This window comes from Vidua chalybeata, chromosome 3, assembly GCF_026979565.1.
Source record: "Vidua chalybeata isolate OUT-0048 chromosome 3, bVidCha1 merged haplotype, whole genome shotgun sequence".
Lineage (NCBI taxonomy): Eukaryota > Metazoa > Chordata > Aves > Passeriformes > Viduidae > Vidua > Vidua chalybeata.
In genome coordinates, this window is record NC_071532.1 from 60,587,904 (window position 1) to 60,615,218 (window position 27,315).

The window sequence follows — 27,315 nt, forward strand, 5'->3', positions numbered from 1 at the left end:
TGCTTGGAGGAGAAATTCCTCCTCTCCTTTCTCTTCCTCTACTTCTACCTCTTGCATAACTGCATACAACTTAATGCCGTTGTAGGCTGAACACAAAAATGTGTCTCTACATGAGCAAGCAATAGGGGACACAGAAAACAAAGGGACTAGAAAACAAGGTATTCACAGCTCTAATTTGAGTCAAAACAATTCTTGCTATTGAAGGCAAAAAAGTAATGAAAAAGTCATAGGTATGCTCTACCAGGATGCAGCAGGTTGCCAATGCTCTGCAGAAAAATGAATCTAAGGTGGAAGAATGAAATAGAAATGCAGAAAACAAAATAAGGTGGAAAAGAGAGAGGGGTGAAGCTAGTGTGATTCTTACAGGATAAGAATTATCATACAGAGCCAGATCAAAGATTTTTTATCTTACTGATAGGTGTCTAGCTGTGGGCAATAGTAGATGTTGGAAGAGAATGCAAAAACACATATTACTACCTCTCCCAGACCATCTCTCAGATCAAAAAAAATAGTCAGAGGAGAGAGGTGGTTTTTAAGCATGTTTGCCTTCTTTTGTCTCCAACTAATTTTTCTTCCATTACTTTCTTCAGTCACTTTTTAAACTCATGTAGACCCTTATATTCCCAATACTCCATGTCAGGGAGTTGAATAGCTTAACCACAAGGACTGTTTTCTAGGTTTTTGGAATGTAACACCTGCTTATTTCTTTCCTTCACATTTGTATCTCTGCACCATTTGTGTGGGAAGATACTGTGAGTAACAGTGCACCTTTTACACTTGTTTACCTTCCTTACTAAAGATTGTAGGGACTTGCATCACATTTGTCCTCGGTCACCCTGTCTCCAATCTGAAGACTTCTACCATACCTCATCATTCCTTGAGCAGAGACACTTCAGGCCCTGGCCACCCTCCTCTGAACCTTACTCCTCTCCACCATGCCTGGTTTGAGACGGGGAACCAGAACTGTTCTCGGTAATCAAAATTTCTAGTATTCTATTTCCATTGTTTTCCCTGACATTTGAGCCAGTGTATTTGTACAGCTGTTGTGTACCGTGTCAGTGTTTAATTTCTGAATGACAATAGTCAGCTGAGATTCCCTTGTTTTCTGTGTGAAGTTAAGACCTTTCCTTCTGTGTACTATTTCAATCCACAGGTTTTTAGAGAATCTACAATAAAATTTGCTCATAAATGGATTTTTTTGCTGTATTAATTTGTATATATGGGTCTCTTCATACTGCACTTTCTCAAGGGTAGATATAATTATTGTATCTTTTATATCATGATCTGTTAGTAATAGAAAATGCCCACAGAGATCTGGCAAGAAATTTCCTAGTGGAAATAGCAATAGGGGGAAAGTAGCGATTTTCTAATATATTGAATAGAATATTCAATATATTAGAAAAAGAGTACTTTAACTTGTATTGATTTTATCCATTTCTCCCAGAAAAGTAAATTATATGAGTAGAATATTTTTGTGCCCATGTCAATTTTTATAACTCTGTCACTTATGTTTAGACAGAATGGAAATTTTGAGAATTAAGTCAACTGTACCAAACCACACTGAGAAACTGGCAATTCTTACCACCATAAATTGATCTTTATTATCAGACATATGGCCTGACAATGTAGGTGAAGATAATCTAATGACCTGGTTTTCATTTGGACACTACTATGAGAAAATAAGAATCTGTACCTTTCAAAAATATGATCAAACTTGCTGTAGGTGGTATGAGATGCCATCACATTACATAATTGTTTTCTGTAGAAAGTTCATCCAGGCAACTCACCCACCAAGGGAGCAGAAAGGATGGTAAATAATGTCCAGTGCTTAAAAGTAGGGACTGCTGTGCTTGTCCTTCTGAATGATATTGTGTAAATGAAATGTTATGTTGTTGTGATGTCCTTAATACTTCATTTCTGTATATTCACTGAGATCAGAACCTAGATGTTCTAGCAGAATCTATCTAGTGCTTTCATAGAAAATTTTCACAGCTTCAATTCCGGAAATATTTTTTATTCATTCCTCATGTTTTCATCCAGTTATTCTCTTTACTTGGTATGATTGCAGTTGTTTTTTATGAGTTTCAAAGGCCTAAAAAATAATTAAATATTGGTAATTTTAAAAGTAGCTTTTCATCGTCCCAGTGATTTTCTTATTCAGCATTAATGTTCCATTTCCTATTTTCTGATTGCCCTCAACTCATCACATCTATATATATCCTGTCCATGCAGTCCCAGGGCTTGAGTCTGGAGGACACGCACCTGCATGGGGGGAGCACCTTTCTGCATGCCAGATATGCTGGTTTAGATGTGTCGAGTCCTGCTTGGCATATCAGCAGAGGTGGAGAGTAAATTAACAACTAAAATGTCCAGTCATCATACACAAAATCCATTAAGACATAGAAATGAATAAAGCTCATTCAGAAGAAGAGGAGCTGGAAAGGGGGCAACTCATTCTCCCCTGAGCTTGCCCTTGCCCAAGGACAGCACAAGAACCTCAGAGATAAGTGTATATGTGTATTCAATGTACAAACCCATGCATATGTATGGATATTTGTAGGCATGCTAGAACATGCGTGTGCACACACATTTGTGTACATATGTATGCACAGCGTATATGTTTACATACAGTTTATATATAGACGTATGCATGCATGTACATGCTGGTATACCTATGGCCACGAAATCACCACTTAATTATCCTTCGGGAGGAGTTTCTAGCCGGAAACCCAGTCTCCCCACGGCCGGAGGGAAGTGTCCGCCGCCCCTCCCGCCGCGAAGGCGCTGCCGGGGCTGAGGAAGAGCCCAGGAGTTCCCCGATCTCCGAGGTGCTTCAGGAGAAGGGAGAGGGACCCCGAAAGGAGCACTGCTGCCCCTGGGGCTATTCTTGCTGGGTGTTCACACAGACACAGGTGTGTCAGGGACACTCCCACACATAGCCATCACAAGGCAAGGGTCCCTCCTAGGAGGGAGGGGAAAGACAGCAAGCCTTTCCCCCGTTTTTCTTTGTTTGTAATTGGGAAAGACTTCAAGCGCAAAGTCTTAAGAGCCTCCTGAGGTGCTTCAGAGCAAAGGTAAAGTCGTCTCACGATAGAACAGAGAGGTAAAACAGATTTGCTCGCGACACGAGTAAAGAAAGGGTCAGTGACCCGTTGGTCCCTGTGTTGATGTGTTGAGGCGCGTAAATAACCCCAGGGAATGGTCTCCACCAGCCCAGAGACGGGGCTGCCTTTGTCTCTGCCCCTCCGGGCGGCAGCGGGCTCTCGCCGAAGTGGCACAGGCAAGGGCGGCGAACAAAGGAAAGAAAGCTCTGTCACCGCAGCCCTGCCCGTACAGAAGATGCCCGACATCCCTGCCCGGCCCGAGCAGGCTCCCCTGAAGGGGACGCTAAATAATTGATTATCATCGATTGCCTGCATGCATTGGGTACCGAAAGCGGGCGCATCCCTTGCTTGCAGCCTGCTCCTTTCCCCATTTGCGCTGTAATCCTATTCCACCATGTGCAGATAGATGAAGGGACGTAATTCAGCCTTCAGGCCTGGGCGGGGTTCTCGCCGTTTAATCTTTTCCTTTCTCTTCCCTTCGCTGCTTTCTTCCCTTCCCCCCCCCCCCCCTCCCCCCCCCCCCCCCCCACCCCTTCCGTCTCCCAGGCCCAGTGAGGTCAGCTCATGAATATTGCTTCATTTTCCTGAGAGGCTCTGGCAGCGGCGGGTACCTCGTGTGCGGTGCCCGGCTCTCCGTGCATGCATTTCGCCAGCCGGGCAGCGGACAAAGTGGTGGTGAGTAATGCAGATGCTTTACATCCAAGCCTTTTTTTTTCCTTCTACTTTTTTTTTTTTTTTCCTTCTCCCCCAAAAGGAAATATTGTTCCTAATGCAGATGTAACAAACCCGCCAGGTATGATAGGGGGACCTTCAAAAATCCCCTCCGCTCCTTTAAACCAGGACAAAAGGCAGAAGCACTCCCAAATCTTAAGCCGCGTTTGCGAATTCTCGGTGGGGCAGAGGTGGGCGCCCGGTAGGACGAAAGGGCCAGGGCCAGGGGGATGCCCTGCCCGAAGTTCGGGGCACGGGAGAGTCCCGCGCTGGCCCGTGGAGCCCCCGGACTTGTCCCTTTTATTGCTTCCATTTATTTACCCTTTTCCGCCTGGACTGCTGTTCCCGACAGGAAAACCTGCGGAGACGCCGCGTCCCGGCGCCACGTGGGTTTGCCTCTTGGGAGAAGGTCGAGCTGTGGAGTTTTGTGAGGACAGATTTCGGACTTGGTCTCAAACAGGGCTTTCGTTGTGCCAGTTAAAAATGTATATAAATACATATACATATATATATATATATATATATATATATATATATATATATATATATATATATATATATATATGTAAAATCAGCCAGTTTAACCCCAGGCAGTAGCAGATCTTAGATTTTGGGGCATGCAGGGTAGGGGGTTGTGTTCTCGCAGGTCACAGTTGAGTATGATGTCTTAGTTGCAGTGAAAGTTCCCTAAAAGATTCAACATGGGGCTCCCGATTATTAATTTGAATTACCTCTTTTATATTTCATACCTGTATAGCTCCAAACAATGATAGGGTGGGAATTCTATTTGTGGTGGCTAATAGAAATGCAAGGAAATCTCTTATAAAGTCTTGTCATACAAGTTTTATAGCTCTATATGCCCGTGCTTTCTTTTTACTAATTAATGCTTGGAAAATGTCTGCCAAATTGTGTGATTTTGAGCATTAATTTCCAGAATATTGGTTTAAATCAGGTTATTAATGACAGTGCATTTGATGTCCTCCTGCCAGTGACAGCACAGCAAACACAGCCTCATTGTCTAGTATGAGAGGGAGTAAACCAATTGTCAGGGCACGTTACAGTCTCTACATTGATTTTGCCAGTGGTGTTTCTTTCTTTATTCCCTGCTCTAGCAGGGAATGATTAAGCCATGTTCTAGGAGGGAATGGGCAGGCCATGTTAGGAATTCTGTCATTTCTGCTGTTGCCCATGTTTTTTCCCTAAGGAGAGTTGAAAAAAGCCTGTGTGAAAACATTTTGTGGATCATAGACTATTATTTTCAGAATATACTGGGGACATTAGCAGCATGATATGGCTTTTAACAGCCTTTTTCATAATCTGTTGTTGTCATGAAAACTCTGGTTGTGTCATTATAGGGGCAAATTGTCAAGTGAGCATCCTTCAGAGAATGCCACATAACATTTTGTTCTGGGTGAGGGTGTATTCCTTGCTTCCTCTGTTTTGAAAATCTGCTGGAGTGATTATGTCTGAGTCCTCTATAACCTATCAATATGCATAACTGATAACAAATATGAATCGGTCTTACGTCTTGACAGCACCTCTGGATAACAAACTGGGGCAAATGTGTGTTTAGAAGCTGACTGCAAAACCCCTTTCCTTTATGACCCTCGATTCCCGAGTCACCTTGCCCCGGAAGAGTCGCTGTCAAAGCCGAAGGGAAATCTATAGTTGCTTCCACGTGTGCAGCCCTTTGTATGGTAGCTTTCCCCCACCCGGCTGTGATATAGACACTGGGACGAGGCCTTTTAGCAGGCAGACAGGTGCATTAGCAACCCAGGCTTAGTGGTGAGGACAAGGGAGAGGGAAGTTCGCGTGTGGGAGAAAATTCATCACTGGTGGGGAAGTCCGGCGAGGGAAGGCTCGGCATCGGGGCTGGGGAAACGCCCCTAGGTGCGGGCGGAGTGGGAACAGGTCTCAGCCTCAGCCGAGCCATTCGGACCCTTCCATGAGCCGCTCCGGTTGGCTCTGGGCTGCGGCCTCGGCTGGATTCTCCCCGGCCGCTCCGGGGGACCGCTCCGCCTGCAGGTGGGCGCGGGTCAGGGATGGGGGCCGGCGGGGCGCCGCGACGGCGGGGAGCGGGCAGGCTGGTCGCCGCCGTGGCCAGAAAGTCCGTGTCCCCGTCCTCCCCGTCCCCACCCCGACCGCTTCTCTGGTTCTCCTCCCCCAGCTCTCGGGGCGGCGGCGGCGGAGGAGGCGGAGGACACCGCCGGTGATGGACGCGTCCCCGAGATAGCCGCCGCCATGAGCCAGCCGCCTGCAGGGGGCGCCGCCGCCGAGCCGCGCCTGCATCCCGAGGGCAGCAGCGGCAGGAAGCAGCCGCGGGCATCCTCGCCGGCCCGGGCCCGCGACACCGCCCCGCGCCCGCCGCCCAACGCCGCCAAAGCCGCGCCCGCCGCCGCCAAAGCCACCTCGGCGCGGCCGCCGCCCGGCCAGGCCCCCCGAGCCGCCCGCGGCCGCGCCGCCGAGAAGCCGGCGCGGGGAGCTGTCCAGCCCGGTGCCGGTGCTGAACCGCCGCCCAGCGCCGCCGCCGGGAGAGGAGGAGCCGCTGCCGCCGCCGCCGCCGAGGAGCCGCTGCCGCCGCCGGGCGCCGCTGAGGAGGCGCCCCCTGCAGGGGGCAGCGGGGGCGAGCGGGAGGGGGCGGCGGCGCCGCCGCCCAAGCAGTGGCGGGGGAAAGCGGGGCGGTCCCCGCTGAAGGGCGCGGGGGAGGCGGCCCCGGCGCCTCCATCTTCCTCGGGCGCGGGGAAGGGCCGCGGTGCGGCGGCGGGCGGCGGCGGGTACTGGAAGGAGGGATGTCTGCAAAGTGAGCTCATCCAGTTCCACCTCAGGAAAGGGCTGGCGGCGGCCGCCCAGATGCAAACCAAGGGCACCAACCACAGCAGCAGCAGCGGCAGCGCTGCCTCCGCCGCCTCCGCGGCCGCCGCCCCGGCCGAGCCTCCCCCAGCCGCCTCCTCCTCCTCGCCCGCTGCCATGGCGGCGGCCGGGGCGGAGGAGCTGCGGCAGGGCGAGGCAGAAGGCGACGGCAGGAGCTGCGGCCCCGAAATCGCCCTGAGCCCCCACCTGCAGGAGGAGATGCAGGAAGAGATGGAGAAACTGCGGGAGGAGAACGAGAGCCTCAAGGTGAGGGGCCGGGGCGGCGGCGGGGGTGGGGGAGAACCAGGGCCGGGCGGGGACCGGGCTGCCTCCCGACGGGAGGACCTTCCCGGCCTCCCTCTCTTGCCGCAGGAGCGCTGGAAGCAGCGTTAAGATGGCTCTGTTGTGGGATGTGCGGGCAGTGCCTCTTCCCTGCTTCGTTGCGGGGCTTATAATGAGCTGGATTGTATTTACCTGCCCTCCCTGTGGGGCGGAGCTCCACTTTGGCTGCTTTCCCCTGTACGTGCTGACATTTGTGCTTTTGACCCACCTGTTGCATCCCTGTCCCCTTCTTGCCCCTGTGCCAGAATGAAATAGATGAGCTGAGGACAGAGATGGACGAGATGAGGGACAGTTTCTTTGAGGAGGATGCTTGTCAGCTTCAAGAAATGCGCCATGAACTGGAGCGAGCCAACAAGAACTGCCGGATCCTTCAGTACCGGCTGCGCAAGGCTGAGCGCAAGAGGCTGCGCTACGCCCAGACTGGCGAGATCGACAACGAGCTCATACGCAGCATGGAGCAGGACCTCAAGGTACAGACATGAGCAGGTGTCAAGGGGAAGGGAGCATCTCAGATGGAGACACAACACTGTGCTCTTGGTCCTCATGACTCAGGCATTTCCATCCATTCCACTGTGCACCCAGTACAGCTTGTGGAATAGCAGTGGCCAAGCTCTTCTTGGTAATAGGAGCCCTTGCTGTATGTAGATAGGCTATTTTCAGCTTCAGTCCTATCATTTTTTTATAAAGGTAATGTGCAAGCAGTTACTCAAAAGCAAATTAGATGCAAAAGGTTTTGGATGAATGCAAAACGTACCCTTCCACTGCAAAATTAAACTACCCTTCCATTTCCACTGCAAAATTAAACCAACCTCACCAAACAGCCCCATTGACTTTGACAGGATTTTGTTATTCTTTAGTGAAAGATTTTAGATGCTTATTGGTAAGCAGATTGAATACTTGCAGTCACAACACTAAATCCTTACTCTGTTTCTGTCAGTAAAAAAACTGCTGTCATATTCAATCAATCCGGGGTTTTTCACATCCACCTGAAACCGTAGACAAGACCCATCAAATTTCAGTGTGTCATCAACTGCATTTCATCCATAGGATCTGAATGAACCACAGCCTCTTGCTAAGGAAAAGTTTCAGTCCTTGTTTAAAGACTGTCATTGGTAAAATAGCCATCATCTCCATTCTAAATTGGTCCAATTACAGAGAAAACAACCTTTCTTGACACAGTTCAAAGTTTAATTTCTGCTTCCATTCACTAGATATTGAAGGACTCCTGCTGAATCAGGACACCTAAACATTTTCCAGTTTCCAGTTTTGACTAGTCTCCCAGACAACTGACCTTTTCTCATGGAAGTGCAGACCTCTGTATAACAAATGTGAGCTTATTGGCCACACTTCTGCCTAGGATTACCTATGGCACAATGGCTCTGTGGGCTGCAGTTTAAAATGTGAATTTAATTCACGATTACGAACAAGGTTATTTTTTAACTTCTTTCTGATAAATGTGATGGATTGAGAGTATGTTATTCTCAGGCCTGGTTTGGATCATCTTTTCTGAAAGTTTTCAAGCTTGTCATCACTATTATTAACATTTCTATTTGATATTCCTTTTCTGTGCATATTCGAAACCCACATTTTCTGTTGTGGCTGTGACAGCTCTATAAATACAGCTGCCCATGTGGTTCTTGGCAAAATAGTCTTCCTGATCAGAAGCAAAATCACCCCCTTCTCATGGGGATTTCTGTTTGAAACAAGGGGCATTTTGCACACGCAGAATGATGCTTAGGTGATCAGTTGAGACGCACATGTTTGCAGGTAGAATTTGAAGGTGGACCTTCATATCCCAAATGAATAGTGATTCCAGTTTATAGAGTTGGCTTCTTTGTTGGCTCGGTGTTACTTTTATTAGCAAGTCATGCACATGCAGACTGGGGAGGGAATTGTTAAGGGCACCTCTGCTGAGGTGCTTGTCTGCCAATACAGGAGATAGAAGCTAAGGCCTTGGATTTAGCTGGACAAAGAGCATGCTTTAATTAGTATTTGTCCCATGTGTTTCCCAGTGTGACTGACTCATTGGAAAGGAGCGGTGTTCTCACCCTTCATGAATGTGTTCTGCTTTGGAATAGGGATGAATGTCTAATGCCAAATTTCTGCCTAATAGAGTTCTGGGTGCTGGCTAACCATAATTATAACTCGTGTGGTTTTCTGTAGTGTTTTCAAGTCCTCTTCTGAAGAAAGACCATTTTGCATTGTTCATATTGCAATTACTAGGGAACTTGATCCTTCAGAGATACAGTCTTGCAGATAGCTGTGCTAAAACGTATCTTGCATATGACTGGATTAAAATGTATCTTGCATAAGTGAGTCCCATTTCCCATGTTATCTAGAATGCTCTGTATTTTTTCCTGCATTAATGGCAGGAAAATGGCATCAATTTTTGTGTCAAAAAATTAGCTACCAGTAATTATATTATGAATTGTTTTTATTTACTGATCCAGACTGTATCTATTGACTATAGGTTCCATTAGGGTGCTGTTTTAAGTATCCCCCATGATTTTCCATTTACTTTGGTTGGACAACAAGATGAGTAGTTTAATACTAAGTGTAGGAAAAGACATCAATCTAAAGCCCTGTGGTGTGTTTCTCAGCTCATTCTGCAGTCTCTTTGGACTATGGTTATAATTGAAATTCCCCTCCACTCACTCTTTCTGTTGGGCATTATGTGTCTTGAGTGCATGTGCAGTGGGGGAGGTTATTGAATGATCTTGTGCTACACTGCAGTGTTGTATCTGTAATTCACACACACTGGGTTTCTTGTCAAGGGAGGCTGAGTCACTAGCTGCTGCTGATTTCTGATACATTGGATCTTTCTAGATGCTTGCTTACCATTATTATTTCTTCTCTCGAATTTTAGTATGTCAAAGAACTTCTGACATACTAATGTAAAGATGGTTTGAGTGAAAGCCATGAAGGACAGCTCGCTGAACTCCCCTAGCTAATGCTAAGTTGGATTAATTATGCTTTCCAGTGTTCTAAATAAAGCAGGAAATGAGGCTTTTCAAACTATGTGTCTGTGTGTCTAAATCACCATCAACACAGTGATTAGTTTATATTTAAATATTATAGATGTGTGATTATAATTTCTGGTGGTTTCACAAAATATAGTGCAAGTGGCTTGCAGGGCAAGATTCTCATTACTTTTCCTGAGGAAGAGGAATTAGATCTTTTCATATGCCTTTTAACTCTATTAGTGTGAAAATGCATAAAGAACCCCCCAAACAACCAAAAAAACCTTAGTGTACATTTTAATTGAAAATATCAGGCATCATTTGTGTGAACCCAACATCAGTAATAATATTGTTTGTATTTTAATCTTCAAATGAGCTAATAAAATATTTTCATTAATTGTCCACCAAGGAGAGAGAATCTAGCAGAGTCAAAATAAACATGTATCCATGTGTGGTCACAGGTAGACACAGGTAGGGAAGGCCTGGAGAAGATGGGTCCTGCTTTTAGATGATGTTGCATGCCAAGTATTTGAAGGGCGTGTGTTTTAGTGCATTGAAAAGTATAAGCTAGCTATGGTTGAGAGAAGATAGATGATGCATTGTCTCCAGGAACAGTGAAATTCCTGTTTAACTGTTGATGAGACAGAACCTAAGAAGGAGCTGGGGTTTAATGTCTGATGTGGTTTCCAGTGAAGTCCGCAGGGATAATGTACCATTTATTGGAAGGAGTTGGCTTGAATTTGGAATTATTTAGAATTCTGTCTGTGTATGTTCTTGTCTACCTGGTTCCTTACATACCTCTTCCATCAAAACACCCAGAATTAACCTCTAAATGTTTGCTTAGGCACTAAGCACTACGGCAGTATTTTTTTTTTTAACCTTTCTTTTGATATACTATTTCATTTAGGTTGCAAAAGATGTATCGGTGAGACTTCATCACGAGTTGGAAAATGTGGAAGAAAAACGTACTATAACAGAAGATGAAAATGAAAAATTAAGACAGCAGCTTATAGAAGTTGAAATTGCCAAACAAGCACTACAGAATGAACTGGAAAAAATGAAAGAGGTTAGTATTGCTATTTATTTCTACATCAATTATTTGAAGATCTTAGATTCTTACTGATGAACTGTTTTTTTCTACAATTTGGTTTGTGGGCAAACAATATGGCAGTCAAAAGTTGAAAGTTGCAAGGAGTACTGAAGTACAGCTTGATGATTGTGAAGCTGAGAAGAAACTAAAATATTTGGTGTTTTCTAGGCAAAATAGGAACCAAGTGGTACCTTTTTTTTCTCTCTCTGCTAGGAGGGAAATGTGAAATTAGTGGTAACAAGAGTTCAGAGGCTTTGATACATTGTACTTAAATAAATATTCATATAGGAAGTGTGCTTAAGTGTGTTGGAGGCATCTAACTTTACAGATGATGTTTCCCACGAGCTTTTACAAAGACCAGTAGTTCTTCCCATGCTAACTCCTACTAGGGACTAGCAGGCACACTGAGACTGGGGATCTAGCCACGTCTCCTTCTTGTTCAGTCATGCTCTTTGGAGTACTGGAAAGTGAGAGACTCTACCTGGCTTTTAAATCTAAGCATAATTTTTCATTGTATCTAATTAATCTTCAAAATTACTCCAGCTGCCATTATATAGATGCAAGATACAGTGCCATTAAGTAAGCAGAAAATTGCATTACAGCAGTATTAGCCAGGCTGACAGAGATAACAAAGCAGCAGTAAAAGGAGAAGCTGTTGACTAAGAATGACTTCTCAGAAGAGATTTTAAAAACAGCTCTCCTATTTCCTCTTTAAGATTTAAAATTCAATGAATGCCCCTGATTTTCACTTTTAGGAATATACCCTAGTAGGAACACCAGTTTCTTCTTTGATCTTGTATGAAGCAGTTGTCAAAAAAGGCAGAAAATTTTCAGCTGTATGATGATAGGGTATTTTTAGGAACTGCAAATGAGTCCTTTAAGTGATGTAGTATTAAATATATTAAAATGTTTTCTTTACAGGAACTGAATTTCAAACATGTTAGTAGAGGTTAAACATGTGGTTTGTTCCACCTTCTGCTGCTTTTCCAGATAACTGCTAATTTTAAAAGGGCATGAAAAAAATCTGAGCCTTAGTCAGGTTTCCCCTCATCTCCCTGAAACTTTCCCCTTCTTTTTTCTCTCTGGTTACTGCCATTAAGTAGAGCTTGGTTTCTTGGACTAGCCTCTTGATAAGAGCGTGATCTTTCTGTAATTCTCCTTATAACTTGTCCTTAAGATTGGTTTTACTCCAAAGTTTTTGTTATTCTTGTCCATTCAGACTCTACTTTCTTTTATGTTCTCATCTCTGGTTCCCCCTTCTCTCTAATAGGTTATACTGCTGTAAAATTCTTTTGTCTTGCTTTTTTGAAGCATCCTCAGATTACAGTGATGTTTGGTGGCAATTTTATAGTTTGTGTTCTTTGATATTAAGCCAGTTAATGGACTTCTTCATCCCTGTCATCACTAGTCACTTTCTCCTTATTGTGGTTCTTCCCTCTGGCCCGCTATGTGGAACTATGATTCTGTTGCTCCCATACTGCTCTCCACTCCTTTCTTTGGCTTAAGTGTTTAGCCCTTTCTGGTTTTGCTCTTGGTATCAATGAAAGGGTGCTGGAGACTCCAGAAGAGATGGTGTCATGTTTAGGGTCTCTTGTTACACAATAATGGTTTTCATGAAGCTGAAGCAGATGGATGTTTCCCAGTGGCACAGAATGGGGGCACTGAGCCAGAATGAAAACATGAAATAAAACTTGACACCATAGTAGGGTTGGAGTGGACAAAGAGTCAGAAATACATCCTTATACTGAAGCAGGGAGAACTGTCTTGCACAGTCATTATATGTGTCATCATAATCGGCAGAATTTATGTATTTCAAATAGGCTGCTGAGTTGTTTTGAGCAGGTGAATGCTGATTTTCAGGCCAGGATTTTCAGCACAGAATGGGAGAATTTGGAGGATAGGTGAGGAGGTGCAAGTTAGAGGAAAAACAAGTTTGAAGCAAAGCCAAAATACTATACACTTTGCAAATATACCATGACTTGGGCAACCCATGGAAACATGCTTATAAATTACAGTAAATCTTACAGAATTGAAATTTAGAATCTGTGAAGAAGCTATTGAAATGTTAATTAAAAAAAAAAAAAGAAAACAACAGAAAGCGGTCTGCATTAGAATTTTTCTGTGACAAATAATTTTTCTTCTTCTCTGGCAATTGAAGGTTTCATGCATTTTAAATGTCATTGTCAGGTAGTCGTAATGTTAATTTTCTGTTTGCTTGTGAGTTATTTCCTCTAATTTCATGGATTTACAGCCCTTTCCATTTCAATGCAGCCATTATAACCTCCTGCTTAAGGGAGTTCTACTCAGCTTAAATTGAAATATGGATTTGTCTGGATTGTGATCTTTGCTTCATTGTGCGTAGAATAAGGGAAAGTATCTCTCTAAAGACAAAGAAATATTTTTGTTTCACAACATAGTAAAAAATGTAATGACTGATTTCTGTGCTTTGATAATTTATTTCTGTACTTCTGCATATGTACTGCAGACACTCCAACCTTTCCATTCTTAAAATCTATTTTAATAGATGCCATGTGAAATTTCTTGTTCTTTAATAATGAACAGTGTGAGATATCAGAGAATTAAAATACGACTTAATAGAAAATGTAAGAAAGAAAGCATAATGTTTTGGTAGGTAGTCTCTAGGGCAGGACCAAAGCCAAAGTTCTCTCTTTGTGGATTCTCTGTTGTTTCAAAAAGCATGGAGACTTGACTGAAAATATGTAGAAAAGATAAAAGCTAGCAGATGTGTTGGTTTAGAGTAAAATCTTGAGTTCTCCAGTGAACATTAGGGTGAATATAGACATGTGAATGTATTTGTCCATTAATATAAAGAGGTTATTGCAGTTTGCATTCTTGATTTGGAGCTTTTGGAGAAAATGAATTATAATAAATTCCACAACAAGTTAGAAATTATTGTTGATGGCAGCAGAAGCTTGCAAGCATCCAGGATTTGGAAGGTGTTCCAGCAATGCATACATTTTCTATCAGTTACTTTTGCTTTTAGTCCTCCAAACTGCAGCTATTTGATTGAAAGTTATTCCTGCATATATCCACAGAGACACACAAGATTTTTAATCTGTGTTGGTTTTATTTGTAGCAACGGCTGCTGATTTCTTCTTTAATATTGATTTCTATCAACTGTAATCCTTTTTGGGAAGCCAAAAACAAAGTAGAGAAATTGTTTCCTAGTAGGAAAGAGAAACCAACGGTAGCTAGATGTAATTTTTCAGATATTAAAAAAAAAAAAAAACATGTTAATAATAATGAACTTGTTGTTCATTCATTAATTAATTAAACTTTCATTAATTTGTTGTTAACAAGTAAAGCCTAGCTAATGCTTGTAGACCTTTCTGATATTGTGAACTAAAAATGAATTTGTTTGCTGTAGCTATGTAGCAAACACCCAATTAGCTGAGGTTTAGTGGTTTGTTGTGAGACAAATGAAATAGGAGGAAAATATGATCGATATACTGGACCCTGGGCTTTACAAACCTTCGTTGCAATGCAGACATGCAATGGCAAGAAACACAGTGTTTTTTGGGGACATGTCTCTCTGGATAGGTGTAGATTGCTCTGCTACTGCTCCAAGCTGGGCAGATGCAAGGCAGCTCAGTTCTTACAGCTGCTTTAGGGTGGTGTTGTCAAGCCACCATTTTCTTCTTCTAAGCATAGACTTTTAGTTCAGATACAGAACCTGTGAAAACCATGGCACATGAACCAGAGATGTCTTTTGTCCTTCAGTTCAGACTGCAGCCAGAGGAGTCTATGTCTCCCTTCATGGGTCTGTATTTTGCTGTAGTGGTGCCTGTCTTGTCAATCTGGTTCATACACTGCATGGAAATGGAAGGCAACAGGATCTGGGGAACTGGAGCTGGGAGGAAGAATCTGAATTCTGTTCCTTATTTTGACACTAACCTGCTGTGGGACCACAGGAATGTAATTACACTTTTCTGCTTACACTTGCAACCTTTGCCTGCCCTGTTTAAGCACAGATTAGCTCTTTATACACCTCTGAGTGTTCAAGCTGCATAGACATCAGAAGGATAGCTGGAAATTTCACTACAAAAGCTGCTATTAAAAACCCCCAAGCAACTCCAACTTTGACTCCCCCACCCCTGTAAAAGAAAAAAAAAAAAAAAAAAACCACAAAGAACACTTCAAACCAACAAACAAACCCACACTGCAAAAGATCTGTTAAGATGCTGTCCCAGTCCCCTTGATCACCAATACCAGCTTGCCTCGCTTTTCTAGGATGAAAATCCAGTATCTCTTCTTTCTCGTAAACCTTTCTTTCTTTAAGCCCCTTCTCCTGCCATTTAACCACAACCACTTATTTCAAGTCTTTCTTCTATAACTCACGAAGTCTCACATTCTCCAGATTCTTTCACTCAGTCTCGATCCTGTCTCTTTCTCTTTTCTCTTTCTCTTTTCTTTTTAATTTTCTCTTTCTCCTTTTCTTTCTTTTTCTCTTTTTAATTTTCTCTTTTCCTTTTATGTCTGGTAGTAGTTGTTTTGCTGTCTTCTGATTTCTAAGTCCCTGTCTTGTCCTTGTCTCCCACCATTCCTTCCTTCCCTGCATCCTTCCAGCTCTTCATGAGTGTCCAATATCCTCTCTAGATTTCAAGAATTTTCTAGTTAATTTTGTTCTCATTCTGCTTCAGATATATTATCCCCATTTCTTAGCTGCAACTTCTATTTACTGTGAAATTTTTACTTTTCCCCTGGTTCCTCCACCCCCTCATGCAAATCTGTCAGCTTCCTTGGTTTGTTCTGTTCCTTTCCTTGTTTCCAAGCTTTAGCTTGTCATTTTTGCATCTGGATTGAGCGCAGTGGAGGATCACTCTGTGCTAGGAAACAGCAACTGTATCACTGTGAGCACCTGAAGGAAGGTTTCTGGTTCTAATGCCTGGCTTCAGCTTTATCCAGATCCTCGTGGAGCAACAATTGCAGGACTAGTTGGCTTTGCCTTCTGGCCCTGGAGCTGGAACATAATCTGTCAGCTGGAGAAAACGTGCACATTGATAGCTGGCAGTGGGAGAGGGTGAGGTAATTTATAAATACTGAATTTTCAGCAATTCAAACTGGTAAGCTCCAATGAATAATTACCTGGTAATATATAGGAATGGAAAATTTCTAAAAGGTTATGTCATCCTTTTGATGAGTTAGAAAAGTATGAGATATACATTGTATATAAACACAAAAATGTTCTGGAACACAGACATATTGGAATGTCTCAAGAGAACAGTTGCTAGAATAATTTACTATGAGCAAACAAGAATATTGTCATCTTGAAAAGAGCTGAATAATTTGCTTAAATTTCTCAAAATATTAACAGTGTTGGTAACTTAGGACAGATACTTGGTGTGGAAAATCTGCAATGCTTAAAATGTAATGAGGTTGCAAGAAACTGGAAACAAGTCTCATAAAGAGTGGTGGTTTGCAGCATTTCCAACAGGCGAGGCAGCCGTATCCAACAGTAACATTACATTTTTGGATGCTTTCAGAACTTCCTCGCCCGGTACTCTTCTTGATCCCTTCTCTCAGGACCATAAACTTCACCATCTCACAGTCAGTGCTACCAGTGACCATCAAACCTCTGACCACTGATTTCTTGTTTGCAAGAGGTCCATCAAAGTAATTGCTACAGCTGACTTATTAATCACTGTGGCAAAAATTGTCTTCAATTCATTGCAGAAATCATGTGACTGCTAGCTGTCTGAAAAATGCTTAATCTATTTCGTCTTACGCATCAGTTGATCAGTAGGAGACACTTCAGAGGGTGCTCCTCTGTCCTCTGATTGTTGCTGTAGCTGACAGCTGGCCCATCACCTGTCACAGGACAGCACCAAATGCAATTACTGCTCTTTTGTGTAGAGCCAAACCCTTCTTCCTCACCTTTAGAGTTTTCTTTAATCCATTGCTGCACTCCAGGCATGTGAGCTATCCTGACTGGTCTTTGTGATTCCAGTGAGGTCATAACTATGTGGGTGTTCATGGATTTCTAGTTTCTGTTTGTTGCCCATGCTGCATGCCTATGAATCACTGGAGATTGACACTTGGTTGTTCTGGCTTGAAGGAGAAAGCTTAAGTCTCCTCCATCATGCTGTCTCCCAAGCACATAATAATTGCACCTCATATTTTCATTTTTCCTCAGAGTTAGAGCCTCATTTCAAACAGCTGGTAATGGAGGGAGCAAGGTTAAGCAGAGTGAGATGAGAGGCTGCTGTAGCTGCTCATCCTCACAGGCTCAGTGCAGTAAGTGGAACTCTTGGCAGAGTTACAGTAATTTACTTGCTCCCGGCACCAGATGGCAGCAGGGGAGGATTTAATATGGCCCTCACAAGACCAGCTCCTTCCTGTGTCTTTTGGAATTTCCAATACTAAGTCTATCAGCAACACTTTTACCAGCAGTACCTGTAAGCAGAGAGTTTCTGTGATCTGGAATTTCAGTTTGTTTTCTCAAAAAAAAAGGAAACTTGTTTTGATGAAGAGAACCACAGGATAATTGGAAGACTTTTCTAAGAGAGATGAGAAACAAATGTCTGCCTGGGTTTGTACAGGAAAAAGAGAGAAAAAGTCCTCTATCTCCAAGCACAGCTCAGTGATTTCTAAGCACCACATCCCAGCAGATGTGTAGCCCCCAGTCAGAGTTGCTTGTGTGGTATTCTGTTACCTTTGGTGTCTTGCCCAAGTATTTTGTTCCTTTAAAAACAGTACTCAGCAGGGATGCTATTCATAACCTGTGAGGATGTGATTCTGACAAACTTGCTCAGAGCACCCTGCGATTTCACAGGGACTGGGATAAGCAGAGTTTGCTTCAGTTTGCTTCTTTGAATATGAGAAAAGAATCATAATGGAGAAAGAAATTAATCTCTGTAACAGAATCTGTTGTAGTGATTCTCTGAAAATGTCATGCCATAAGCAGGAAAAAAAAAGTGTATTTGAGAAGCAGCTGACAATTAAATTTTGTAAAATTAGATTTTAATTATCTATCATGCATCAACAATTCACATGAGCCATTTGCTTCAAGAGAGTTACTCTAAATTGAATATAAACAGCCTGATGGTCAATAATAATGTATTCCAAAACATAGGTAATAAATAGGGAATGATTTCAAAGGAATAAAGCTCCATAAATATCTAATTGTGAAGAGATTTTGTGAGTAAAGATGCCTGGAAGGGATATTTTTCAGTCGTTGAAGTTGGTGTGCTGCTTTGTGAATTTCTATTGAATGGTCTGAAAATTGACAAGGATGTGTAAAAGAAGTGGCAGGATTGATGGCTGATTGGGAAGTAATGATGGAGTGGCAGCTGTAGTAAAAAAAGAGTATATCTGGATTAGGTTTAAAACAGAAACTAATTTATCCATCACAAAATGAAGACTGTTCAGTTCTTTTGAATCTCTAAACATAATCCTGCTACTCTGATTTCATGGGTATGTGAGAGTTCTTTCCTTCTGTCAGAATCTTATTTTATTTTCCTTCATCTCTGTGGTATATAGCAGCAGCCTTAGATTTGCAAGCTGTCTTGTCAAAGGAGTTACTGATATTATATACAGTCTCCAGGTAAAATTAGAGTCTCTTTGCAGTAAGGTGTATTTTAAAGGAAAAAAAAAATAATGACCATCTTAAAAAAACCCACAAAAACCCTAACTGAAATGGAAACATAGAATAAAACCTGAGCTTCCAAACACATAGAAACTATGTTTTACAGAAAGGACATCAGTCCCAACATTCTGATCTCAATCACCTGAAACCTTTTTTTTTTTTTTTTATTTTTTTTTTGCTTGGATCATTCTTTTCAAAGTTGTTCTTTGCTACAGAATTGCTTCCAGCAGTCAAAATCTATATATATAAAGTAAATCAAGCTAAGGAAGGGCCCACAAACTGACAAGCAGTTACTAAAATGTCCCTTAGATGGTTTTGACCTGGGTCAGCTACCACTGCTTCAGTACTTGGGCGTGATTTAGGGTCTAGCCTCGGTCAGAGCTTGTTACTGATTGACAATTTGGATGTGTTCCTGTTTGTTTGAAAGGAAGCTGTAGGGAAGTTCAGCTGTATTGTCATCACTTTTGAAAGGAGGCTGAATTGTGAAGAGCCAGTTGGCATCAGGTCCTGAGAATAGTCTCTGACCATTTCATTTACTAGTGCAAAAACTAGGCAAAGGTTCTGTGACTTGGTATGGAGCCAGATGAGATGGCAAACGAGATGCAGAACAGCAAGTCCAGCCTGTTGCTGCCATGTGATTTCCTACTGCTGGGAATTACTTGGCAGGGGGCAATCACCTGGCATGCCCAGTTGTCCGTGGAAGTAATGGACAGGGTGGGAACTGTGGAGCAGGTAGTAGATGGTAACTGGTTATCAGAGAAAATGGTTTGTGAGCATGAACTCACCATAGGGCAGGCAGTAAAAGATGTATTTCTCTTGATACAGACTTTGGGGTATGACCTCTTCGAGATATAAAGGAGAAAGAAAACCTTTTTTATCTCTTTGCTGAGTAGGCAGCCTCACTACTGACTTCACTAAGGCTGCCAAAATATGATACCACATTAACAAATGGAGGAACATCTGGGAAATACAATATTAGATGGCTCTTTAATGGTCCTCAGTCACAGAAAAAAGTTCTTATTTTTGTACTTCCCAATTTCAGTATTGCTTTACTCAAATGGACATTCAAGTGTCCCTATATGCAATTTTAGGATACCAACTTGGCTGCTCAATTGAAACAAAAAGTTGCCAGGTCACTTAAAAGTGTAAAAATGAGCTCCCTTGTTTAGGTGATTCTTAATTAGTTCTATTATGTTACTTTTCACAGTATCAGAGACAGCATATAATCCACCCTGGTTCTTTTGTCGTTGTTTTGCCTAAGTTGTTTTTGTTTTGTTTGTTTGTTAATAATACATTGTGTTTTTTAAATTCCATTTCACATTTTGTTTTTGCTCATTTTTTCATTTTTGGCAGGTGGATTTTTTTTTTTTTTTTTTTTTTTTTTTTTTTTTTTTTTTTTTTGTAAGACACTATGTAGAATTTATTTAGATTTTAAAGAAAGATATTGCATGATAGGACAAATTCAGTATCTTTGTACTGGTACAAAAGCATGAATGGGAAAATAGATGTAGGCTAGGATTCTCTAGATTTAGAGGATTTTGCAAAATTGCTTTCTCTTACTTGGAAGGCTTTATAGAGAGAGAACAGAGACATTTTCTAGGTGCTGAACCAGAGGTCTAGATCCATGTTTTTGTATGGAATCAACGTACACCAAATGTCATCATATTACTGGAAGTCCCACCAAGGCTTTGATGAGTAAGAGTTATACATGCTTTCTGTCTCTTACACTACTGTATTTAGTCCTGCTTAAGTGCACCTGTCCTTCAATGAAACACCTGAAATAACAAAGTATTTGCAATGTGCTGATACAGGTCAAATATGAGTGTGTTTTAGATTGAAAGAAAAGTTGCCATTTCTCTGTTATTGTTTAGTGTGTGTGGTTATTGCTGGTTTCAGGGCTACCTTTCTCATAGTATTAAACTGAGCTTTTCAGCAACCCCATATGTAAAGAATTTTCTGTCTTTACATTCTCTGGATGTTCTAGCAAATCCACAGTTTCAGCAACCTCCAGAGAACTCTATAGCCTGATAGATTTTTCAGTTATTCTGCACATGGAATTTCCCAATGCATCCTTCAGGTGCTCCTGACAGGAGTTTGGCAGAGCCTCACAGCTGTAGGTAGTTTGTGCTGGCTTTAGGAGAGTAAATATGAAGTAGCACCATGGAGGTACGTGCTGCTCTGCATTTTGGCTGAACTCAGCTGTCAGTGTAAGGAAGGGAACCTTGTCCTGTCACAGTACAGATGGCTGTTCTGGAACATGTCATGGGCCCTCAGGGTGTGACCTCAGTGCAGTTTCCAGTGTAAAAACAGGTGAAACAAATTGGCAGGACCTCAAATGGAACATGGTCAGCAAAGACATATACAATAAAGCTATCACAAGAATTTCTAAATTTGCTATTCAGTAGTAATTGTTCATCACTGTTTTCAGAATAATGGTTCTGAGAATTGAGGTGGCTGGCATAAATCACCCAGTGCTTCCAGAATCAGAAAAGCCTAGTGAAGCCAGCATAGCTTTTTTGTGCGCTGCCCTGACTATTATGTAGTTCCTGAAGTAGAAGTGATACTGTTTGTTAACTAGTATCCTAAGGGCACATAGTAGGATACAAAAGATCTAGTGTGATGCTCTGGCCTTTGGATGGGGCTTGGTCCTTCTCCTTTAAAAACATCTTCCTGTGTCCTTCTCCCTGCCATCACCCTCACTCAACCCCCAAAAAATCAACCAAACTTAATGTTTTGTTGCAAGTGCTTTATAATGTCACTATATCACTTGTTTTTGCCTGCAGTCCACTTAGAAATGAAAGGTTATGAAGTCCAGATTACCAGTCAGGTTCAAGGTGATGAATCAGGTCTAAGGTTCAGCTGGAAAACCAGTGCACAGGTGTCCATGACTGGTGACAGGAGCAACTGTGCTGAGCTAAAGACAGACTCACTGCATCTCACACAGCTCAAGCAGGATCTGAAGCATGGACTGAGCTGAAATGGGGCTCCTGGGCCTGCGGGCACGGTGTCTGGGGAGGCCCCAGATCTGTGTTTCTATGAAATATCTGACAGGATGTAAAGAAGAAGGAGGCAGACTCTTTTCAGTGGCATTCAGTGACAGGACAAGAACAAACTTTTGTGTGAAGGTGCTCAAACACTGAACTCATTGCCTATAGAGGAAGGAGATTCCATCTCTGGAGAAGTTCAAGACTGCACAGGACATGGCCCTGAGAAGCCTGCCTCAGTTGTCTTTGCTCTGAGCAGGGGACACTGGACTAGATCTTCAGAGGTTGTGAGAGACTGGACTTATTAAATGATTAATGACTCAAAACATTTGTCCATTTGAGGAGGCGCCAGGGTGCTTTGCTGAGGTCAGTTGTGGGGGCTGGTCATAACAGAGGTCTCTTTCAGCCTCCACTGTTCTGATCTGTTCTTGTTAATTACAAGCAGAATCTATTTTCCCATTTTGCAGTGGAGTGTATGAGGGGTAGAAAACGTCACATCTGAATAGGGAAAAAGGAAATGGTTTCCAGGTTACTTCTGCTAAACAGGAGAGCTCAGGGTGTGTCCAAGCAGACTTTTTTCCCGAGGCAAAACACAGGGAATGAACAGGAGATCTGAGGCAGCTACATGCTGCCAAGCAGGGCATTTTCCCTGCAGTACTGATATTGCACAGAGGTTTGTGCTTCTACTTGTGTTCTGTGTCACACAGCTGCACATGAGTGTGTCTGCGTGCAAAGCGCTGAACTCTCCATCAGGCACATACCTCATGTGCAGTGAGGAGCGAGGTGGGAAGAACAAAGTACAACAAGGGAAGTATTGTACACATACAGTGCTGGGGAACGCTGCCCAGCAAATGGCTTCTGTGTGCCACTGTTCAAGGCAGCCAGCTGATTCTTCATAAACTGGCAATGTGCTGGTTGTGCCTTACCTCTGAACTGCCCTGGAAGAATATGACACTTCAGGGAGCAGGATGGTGTCTTCTGACCCTCTTCTTTTAGACCCTGTCATCTTTTAGACCCTCTCATTCGCACACATTTATAGCTGTATGCTGTAATGTGTATCACTTGATAGGGGCAGTACCCAGCTATAGGTGTGCTGGGTTCTGGGATCAGCTCAGCAGCCCTCCTGAATCATGTAGAATCAATGCTAGCCAGGAACAAGAGCACCAGGCTTTTGATGTTTTGGGATTTTTTTTTTTTTCACTTCAGTGTTCATAGTATCAAGAAATGCATAGTCCTGGTATTAGAAAAATTCAGATTTTGATAATGTTTCATAGCTAAGAGTTCCAAGTATTGGATTTCTTATTTTGAAGTAAATGGCAATGGATTGACCTCTTAGATGTGCAGGTGTACTTTTTTAAAGTGTTTTTTTCTGCTTATATTTTTTGACATATGATGTGATTTCCCCCCTTTCCCCCTCATTGCTAGTATTAACAACTGCATATATCAAGATGTGTAGAATAAAACCTGCAGGTATCAAGTCCTCTTTGCTTTGCTTGATCCTGGTTGCATGATTGTTTTAATTGACTTTGGCTAGCTTTGCAATGAATCCAGGCTAGGATAACAGCAAAGCCCTTTGCTTGGGTCACAGATGAATAATTGCACTTAGAAGGTCTTTGTCATGCATCTGTTTCCATCAGTGCTGTCTGTAATGAGAGGACTCTACCTCCTTGCAAGGCATGACTGATGATGACATCCAACTACCCTGATTACCAGCAGTCTTTTAAATTACACGCTGGTCTAAATTATTTTAAATTTACAGATGCTAGCAGTTTAAATCATTGATTAAATGATTAATTAGAAGCACCAGTAGCAGTCCTCCAGAATGACTTTTGAAATGGATTATTGCCTTGCTGATACATATAAATGCATTCAGTGGTTTATTTTTCTTGGGATGGGCTTCTAGGAGTATTGTTGCTCAGTTTCCAAATTTTGGTCAAGTTTCATGTGTTCTGAAATTACGAGGACAGAACTGTCTTATACAGTAAACCAGTCTGGTCTTCTGAATAACGCAGGTCATAAAATACCCCAGCTATTTTATTCAAGCTGGTGCCTACTTTTCAGAAAAGGGTGCTGGTCTGTGTTAAAAATTAACTGCTGAGAACAGTCTACCACAGCTCTTCCTGAACTGTCCCAGGAACAGGTAAAAATTTGCACTTCCCTTCTCATCTGAATTTGCTGAAAGTTAGTTACCAGACAGGAAACATACTTTCTTTATGCCTTGCTAAATTCAAGAGTCTGGCATCAATGTTTTGGTGGGTTTTTTTTTTTTTGTTTGTTTGTTTGTTTGTTTTGGGGGGGGTTTTTTTGGTTTTTTTTTGTTTTGTTTTGGTTTTATTTGTTTGCTATTTTGTTTGGGTTTTTTTTGGGTTTTTTGTTTTTTTTTTTTTTAATCTTCATGCTTAGGGTTGATATCATTTACCCACGTGAAAACGAAGCATTTAACCTAGGTTAGGAATTTGACCTCTTTCAAAAGAGAAAGGTAGACACTACTTGGATATGAATCTTTCCATTTGCCTGAGGCTGGTTTGATTCTGTGGAGAAGCACACCCTTTCTAGTTACACAGCGAGCCTCAGTTTTGATGTCTACATCCCATATTAATAAACCTTTTGGTCACAAAATTACACCTCAATATAATTTCAGCTGATTATTGTCTATGACCCTGCAGGTTTTTTTCAGAGATGTGGCTTTTCAAGAGCTCTTCTCTATTCTCTAGGCAGTTTTCCTGTTGTCTTAGCATAGCTTTTATTCCTCCTTCTTACATCTGTATCTTCATATTTAGTCATACTAAAACCAATATTATTTGATTGCACAAAGGTTTGTATCAGTGAGCTTCCTTTTCAATATTTAGTGTTTCTCCAACCTTTACTCTGCAGTTTTTGTCCTGTTGTTATTTTATGGGTCTTCTTTCCAGTTATTAAGAAAAAAATGTTAATTAGAGTAGGGCCTAGAATTGATTCTTGCATAACCCCATTAGGGCTGCTGTGGTATTAATTTGCAGGTGATTTGCTGGTTCAGTGACATTTATGATAAATGATGAAGAGTCAAATATTTGTTCATGATAGGTAATTAAAAATACATTCCAGTGATCAAATATTTATAACGAGTGGAAGACTGTCAAGCTTCCTTTCAGAATGAGATTTTCACATTTCTAGCAAAGGGATCATTTAAATAATAGTTTTAGGTCATCCTCTATGTTGAGGTTTTAAGTCAGCCTAAGGGTCACAGCTCCTTCCCTTGCGGGATAAGCATTTCCCATAAGAACCTGAGCAAGTTTCAGTTAGGAGGAAGAGTCATTATTTAGGAGGACAGGACATGGGGATCAAGTGACGGGTCTTACAAGCTTCTTAAAGTTAGTGAAGCAGCTGGACATTCTGCTCTAGCCAGGGCTGCAATATCCTCCCTCCCCTCATCTCCAACTTTGCATTGTTGAAATACCAGGAAAAGTATTGGATGCAGGCTTAGGTTATATCAAATCAAACTGGTACCAGAGTGAGAAAAGTAGGTGTGGGGCTGTCCAAACTTATAAAACACCTTCCTTCCATTTCAGCTCTTAGTCTCCATGGTTTGTTTTTACTAGAGCACCTCCTTTACATTAGCTGCTCATCAAAATGTATTTAATTTGTGGCTGGGTCACACTGGTGTAACTTCAGATGTGCAGTCTGATCCTCTGTTTTCAATGACCAAACTTTCCTAACACCTTTGAAACTTCCCCATATGTCGCATTACAGAAAATACTTTTCAGCCAATTTACAAAGAGTTAGCTTTACAAAAGCACTTCCCCAAGTAAACACAGACAAAAGAAGAGACTAAGAGTAACAGAATACTCCTCCTCATAGTCAGAGGACAGAGTAGTGATTGCTGAAAAGTAATAGCTGGATTTCTTCCTCGTGTTACCAGAAAATCTTCTGGTCACTCTCAGGCTTCAAGACCAAATGCTGATTTCAGAATTTTTTCTACCTGAATTCATCTTCCATTTTTACATCCTTTCAAATGAATGCTAAAATCTGATTTTTTAATGAGATGTTCCTGTAAGTGGAAGTTGTCACAAATGCAGTCTCAGAGGGTGAGCTTCAAAGCTGCTTTCTCTGCTGTGTGCCTACAGATGCACATGGATGTGCCTGTGTTTGATGTTGTCCCACCTTGTGAATCCAGGTGAGGGACTGTAAGTGTTGTCTGTGCATTTAGTGCAACTCTTGGACATGTATGATCAGCCCAACACCTTGAAGAACTGGCTTCTCTGTACATTTCCAATGAGCAGTGTAGAGGTACACACTACATGCAGAATCATTCTTATTTTTCTTCTCACTACTTTTCATTTTTGACACAAATCTTTTTTGTTGGGATATTGTAACTACACTTTGGATAATATATATGCATTTGTGTAACCAAGGCAATGAACCTCATCTGGTTGCTGGCACTTTCCCATTCTCATGAAAATCTATTTGGAATCTCTTCTGAGATATCCTTCTAAGAAGACTGAAAAATTATGCATGTGGTACTAGGTGTGAGAAAAAACACTCTACATTTGATGAAATCTCTTATGTATTTAATTCATAATTGCCATATACATATCTGTGCCTGTGATTTTTGCTATTGTTATGTGGTAGTGGTTTTAACTATGTTGATGTGCTGTCTTGTCGTGCTGTCAGTCCCAGATAAAGGCTGGAGCTGTGCATTGTACTAGGCATTGTGCAAACCCTGTCAAAAAGACTGAATCTCTCCTCTCAGAATAGACAAATAGCAGAGCTGGCAAATAAACACCAACTTAGGAAGCCCTAGGAAAAGTATGCAGTACAATAACTTATTCCTGCACTTGCACTTCAAAATATTCAGCATATTGTGATATCTTCTTTTGCATTTCAAGATTAGGGAGCCAAGTGTAAGATGATTGTGATTTCTGCATCTATAACAAAGCCTGATTGGATAGCACTGGGGAAATAACCATGTATAGCTCTTCCATGTTTTGAAAGGTTCAAATAGCAGAAGACCTCTTCCTCCTCAGAGAAATTGCTTTCACTGTTTTGTGATATCCTGCTGGATGAAGGAGTATGTAATCACAGAAAGCAAAGTATCAGTTTGGATGGCTATTTGACCGGGATGTAGTGAGAGCTTTGAAAAGGCAGTCTTTCATCTTCTGTCTTTTTTTTTTTTTTTTTTTTTTGAATAAGGAAAAGAAGCAAGCAAATGTCATGTAAGCATAAATATGCTGCTTCAGTTATGCACTGCAAAGAACGCTTTTACTTAGTTATACCACAAGAGTTACTATGATATGCTCTAACAATGTGGTTTTAGTTCAAACTACAAAACATTTCTCCAGATAAAGTGCAAATATTGTATCTATTTTTCCCTTCTTTTGTATTTTTTCTTATTTAATTGATAAATAATAGTAAAGGATCTAAAAGTGGTAACTAAAATAACTCCTAAATAAATGTAAATGAAATAATACAAATATTGGAGGCCAGCTCATCTTTTTACTTCTACAATATGAAGTCATTCAACTGCATGAGAACTAATTTTCTCTCTCTAGCCAAGTAGTAAACATTGTTTTAATTTTGTATTGTTCCTCAGCAGTGTTTTTGAAATAAACTAGTTGAAATATGAAGACCCTAATAGGCATATGCTTAGTGTTTGCTTTGTGGACAGGTAGGCTGTGTTTTTTGCATCTCA

At 41.9% G+C, this 27,315-nt stretch overlaps 1 protein-coding gene and 1 long non-coding RNA gene across 4 annotated transcripts in view; one reads left to right on the top strand and one right to left on the bottom strand.

Annotated features, from left to right (window-relative positions):
* Positions 1-6,056: 6,056 nt before the first annotated feature.
* The window catches only part of SOGA3 (SOGA family member 3), a 28,072-nt gene continuing 6,813 nt past the window's right edge, over positions 6,057-27,315 (top strand). The window contains exons 1-3 of the mRNA XM_053938875.1: positions 6,057-6,932; positions 7,253-7,477; positions 10,875-11,033. Of these exons, the coding sequence (XP_053794850.1) occupies positions 6,057-6,932; positions 7,253-7,477; positions 10,875-11,033 (1,260 nt within the window). The remainder of the gene's footprint in view (positions 6,933-7,252; positions 7,478-10,874; positions 11,034-27,315) is intronic.
* LOC128785968 (uncharacterized) lies at positions 14,144-16,975 on the bottom strand. Of its 3 annotated transcripts, XR_008430125.1 has the most exons (5): positions 16,804-16,905; positions 15,937-16,057; positions 14,973-15,035; positions 14,752-14,887; positions 14,144-14,242 (listed from the first exon to the last, which is right to left on the bottom strand). It is a non-coding gene; the product is annotated as an uncharacterized LOC128785968 (long non-coding RNA). The 3 variants fall into 3 exon arrangements; XR_008430126.1 differs by lacking the exons at positions 14,144-14,242; positions 16,804-16,905 and adding an exon at positions 16,953-16,975 and having other exon boundaries at positions 14,285-14,887; XR_008430124.1 differs by lacking the exon at positions 14,144-14,242 and having other exon boundaries at positions 14,285-14,887.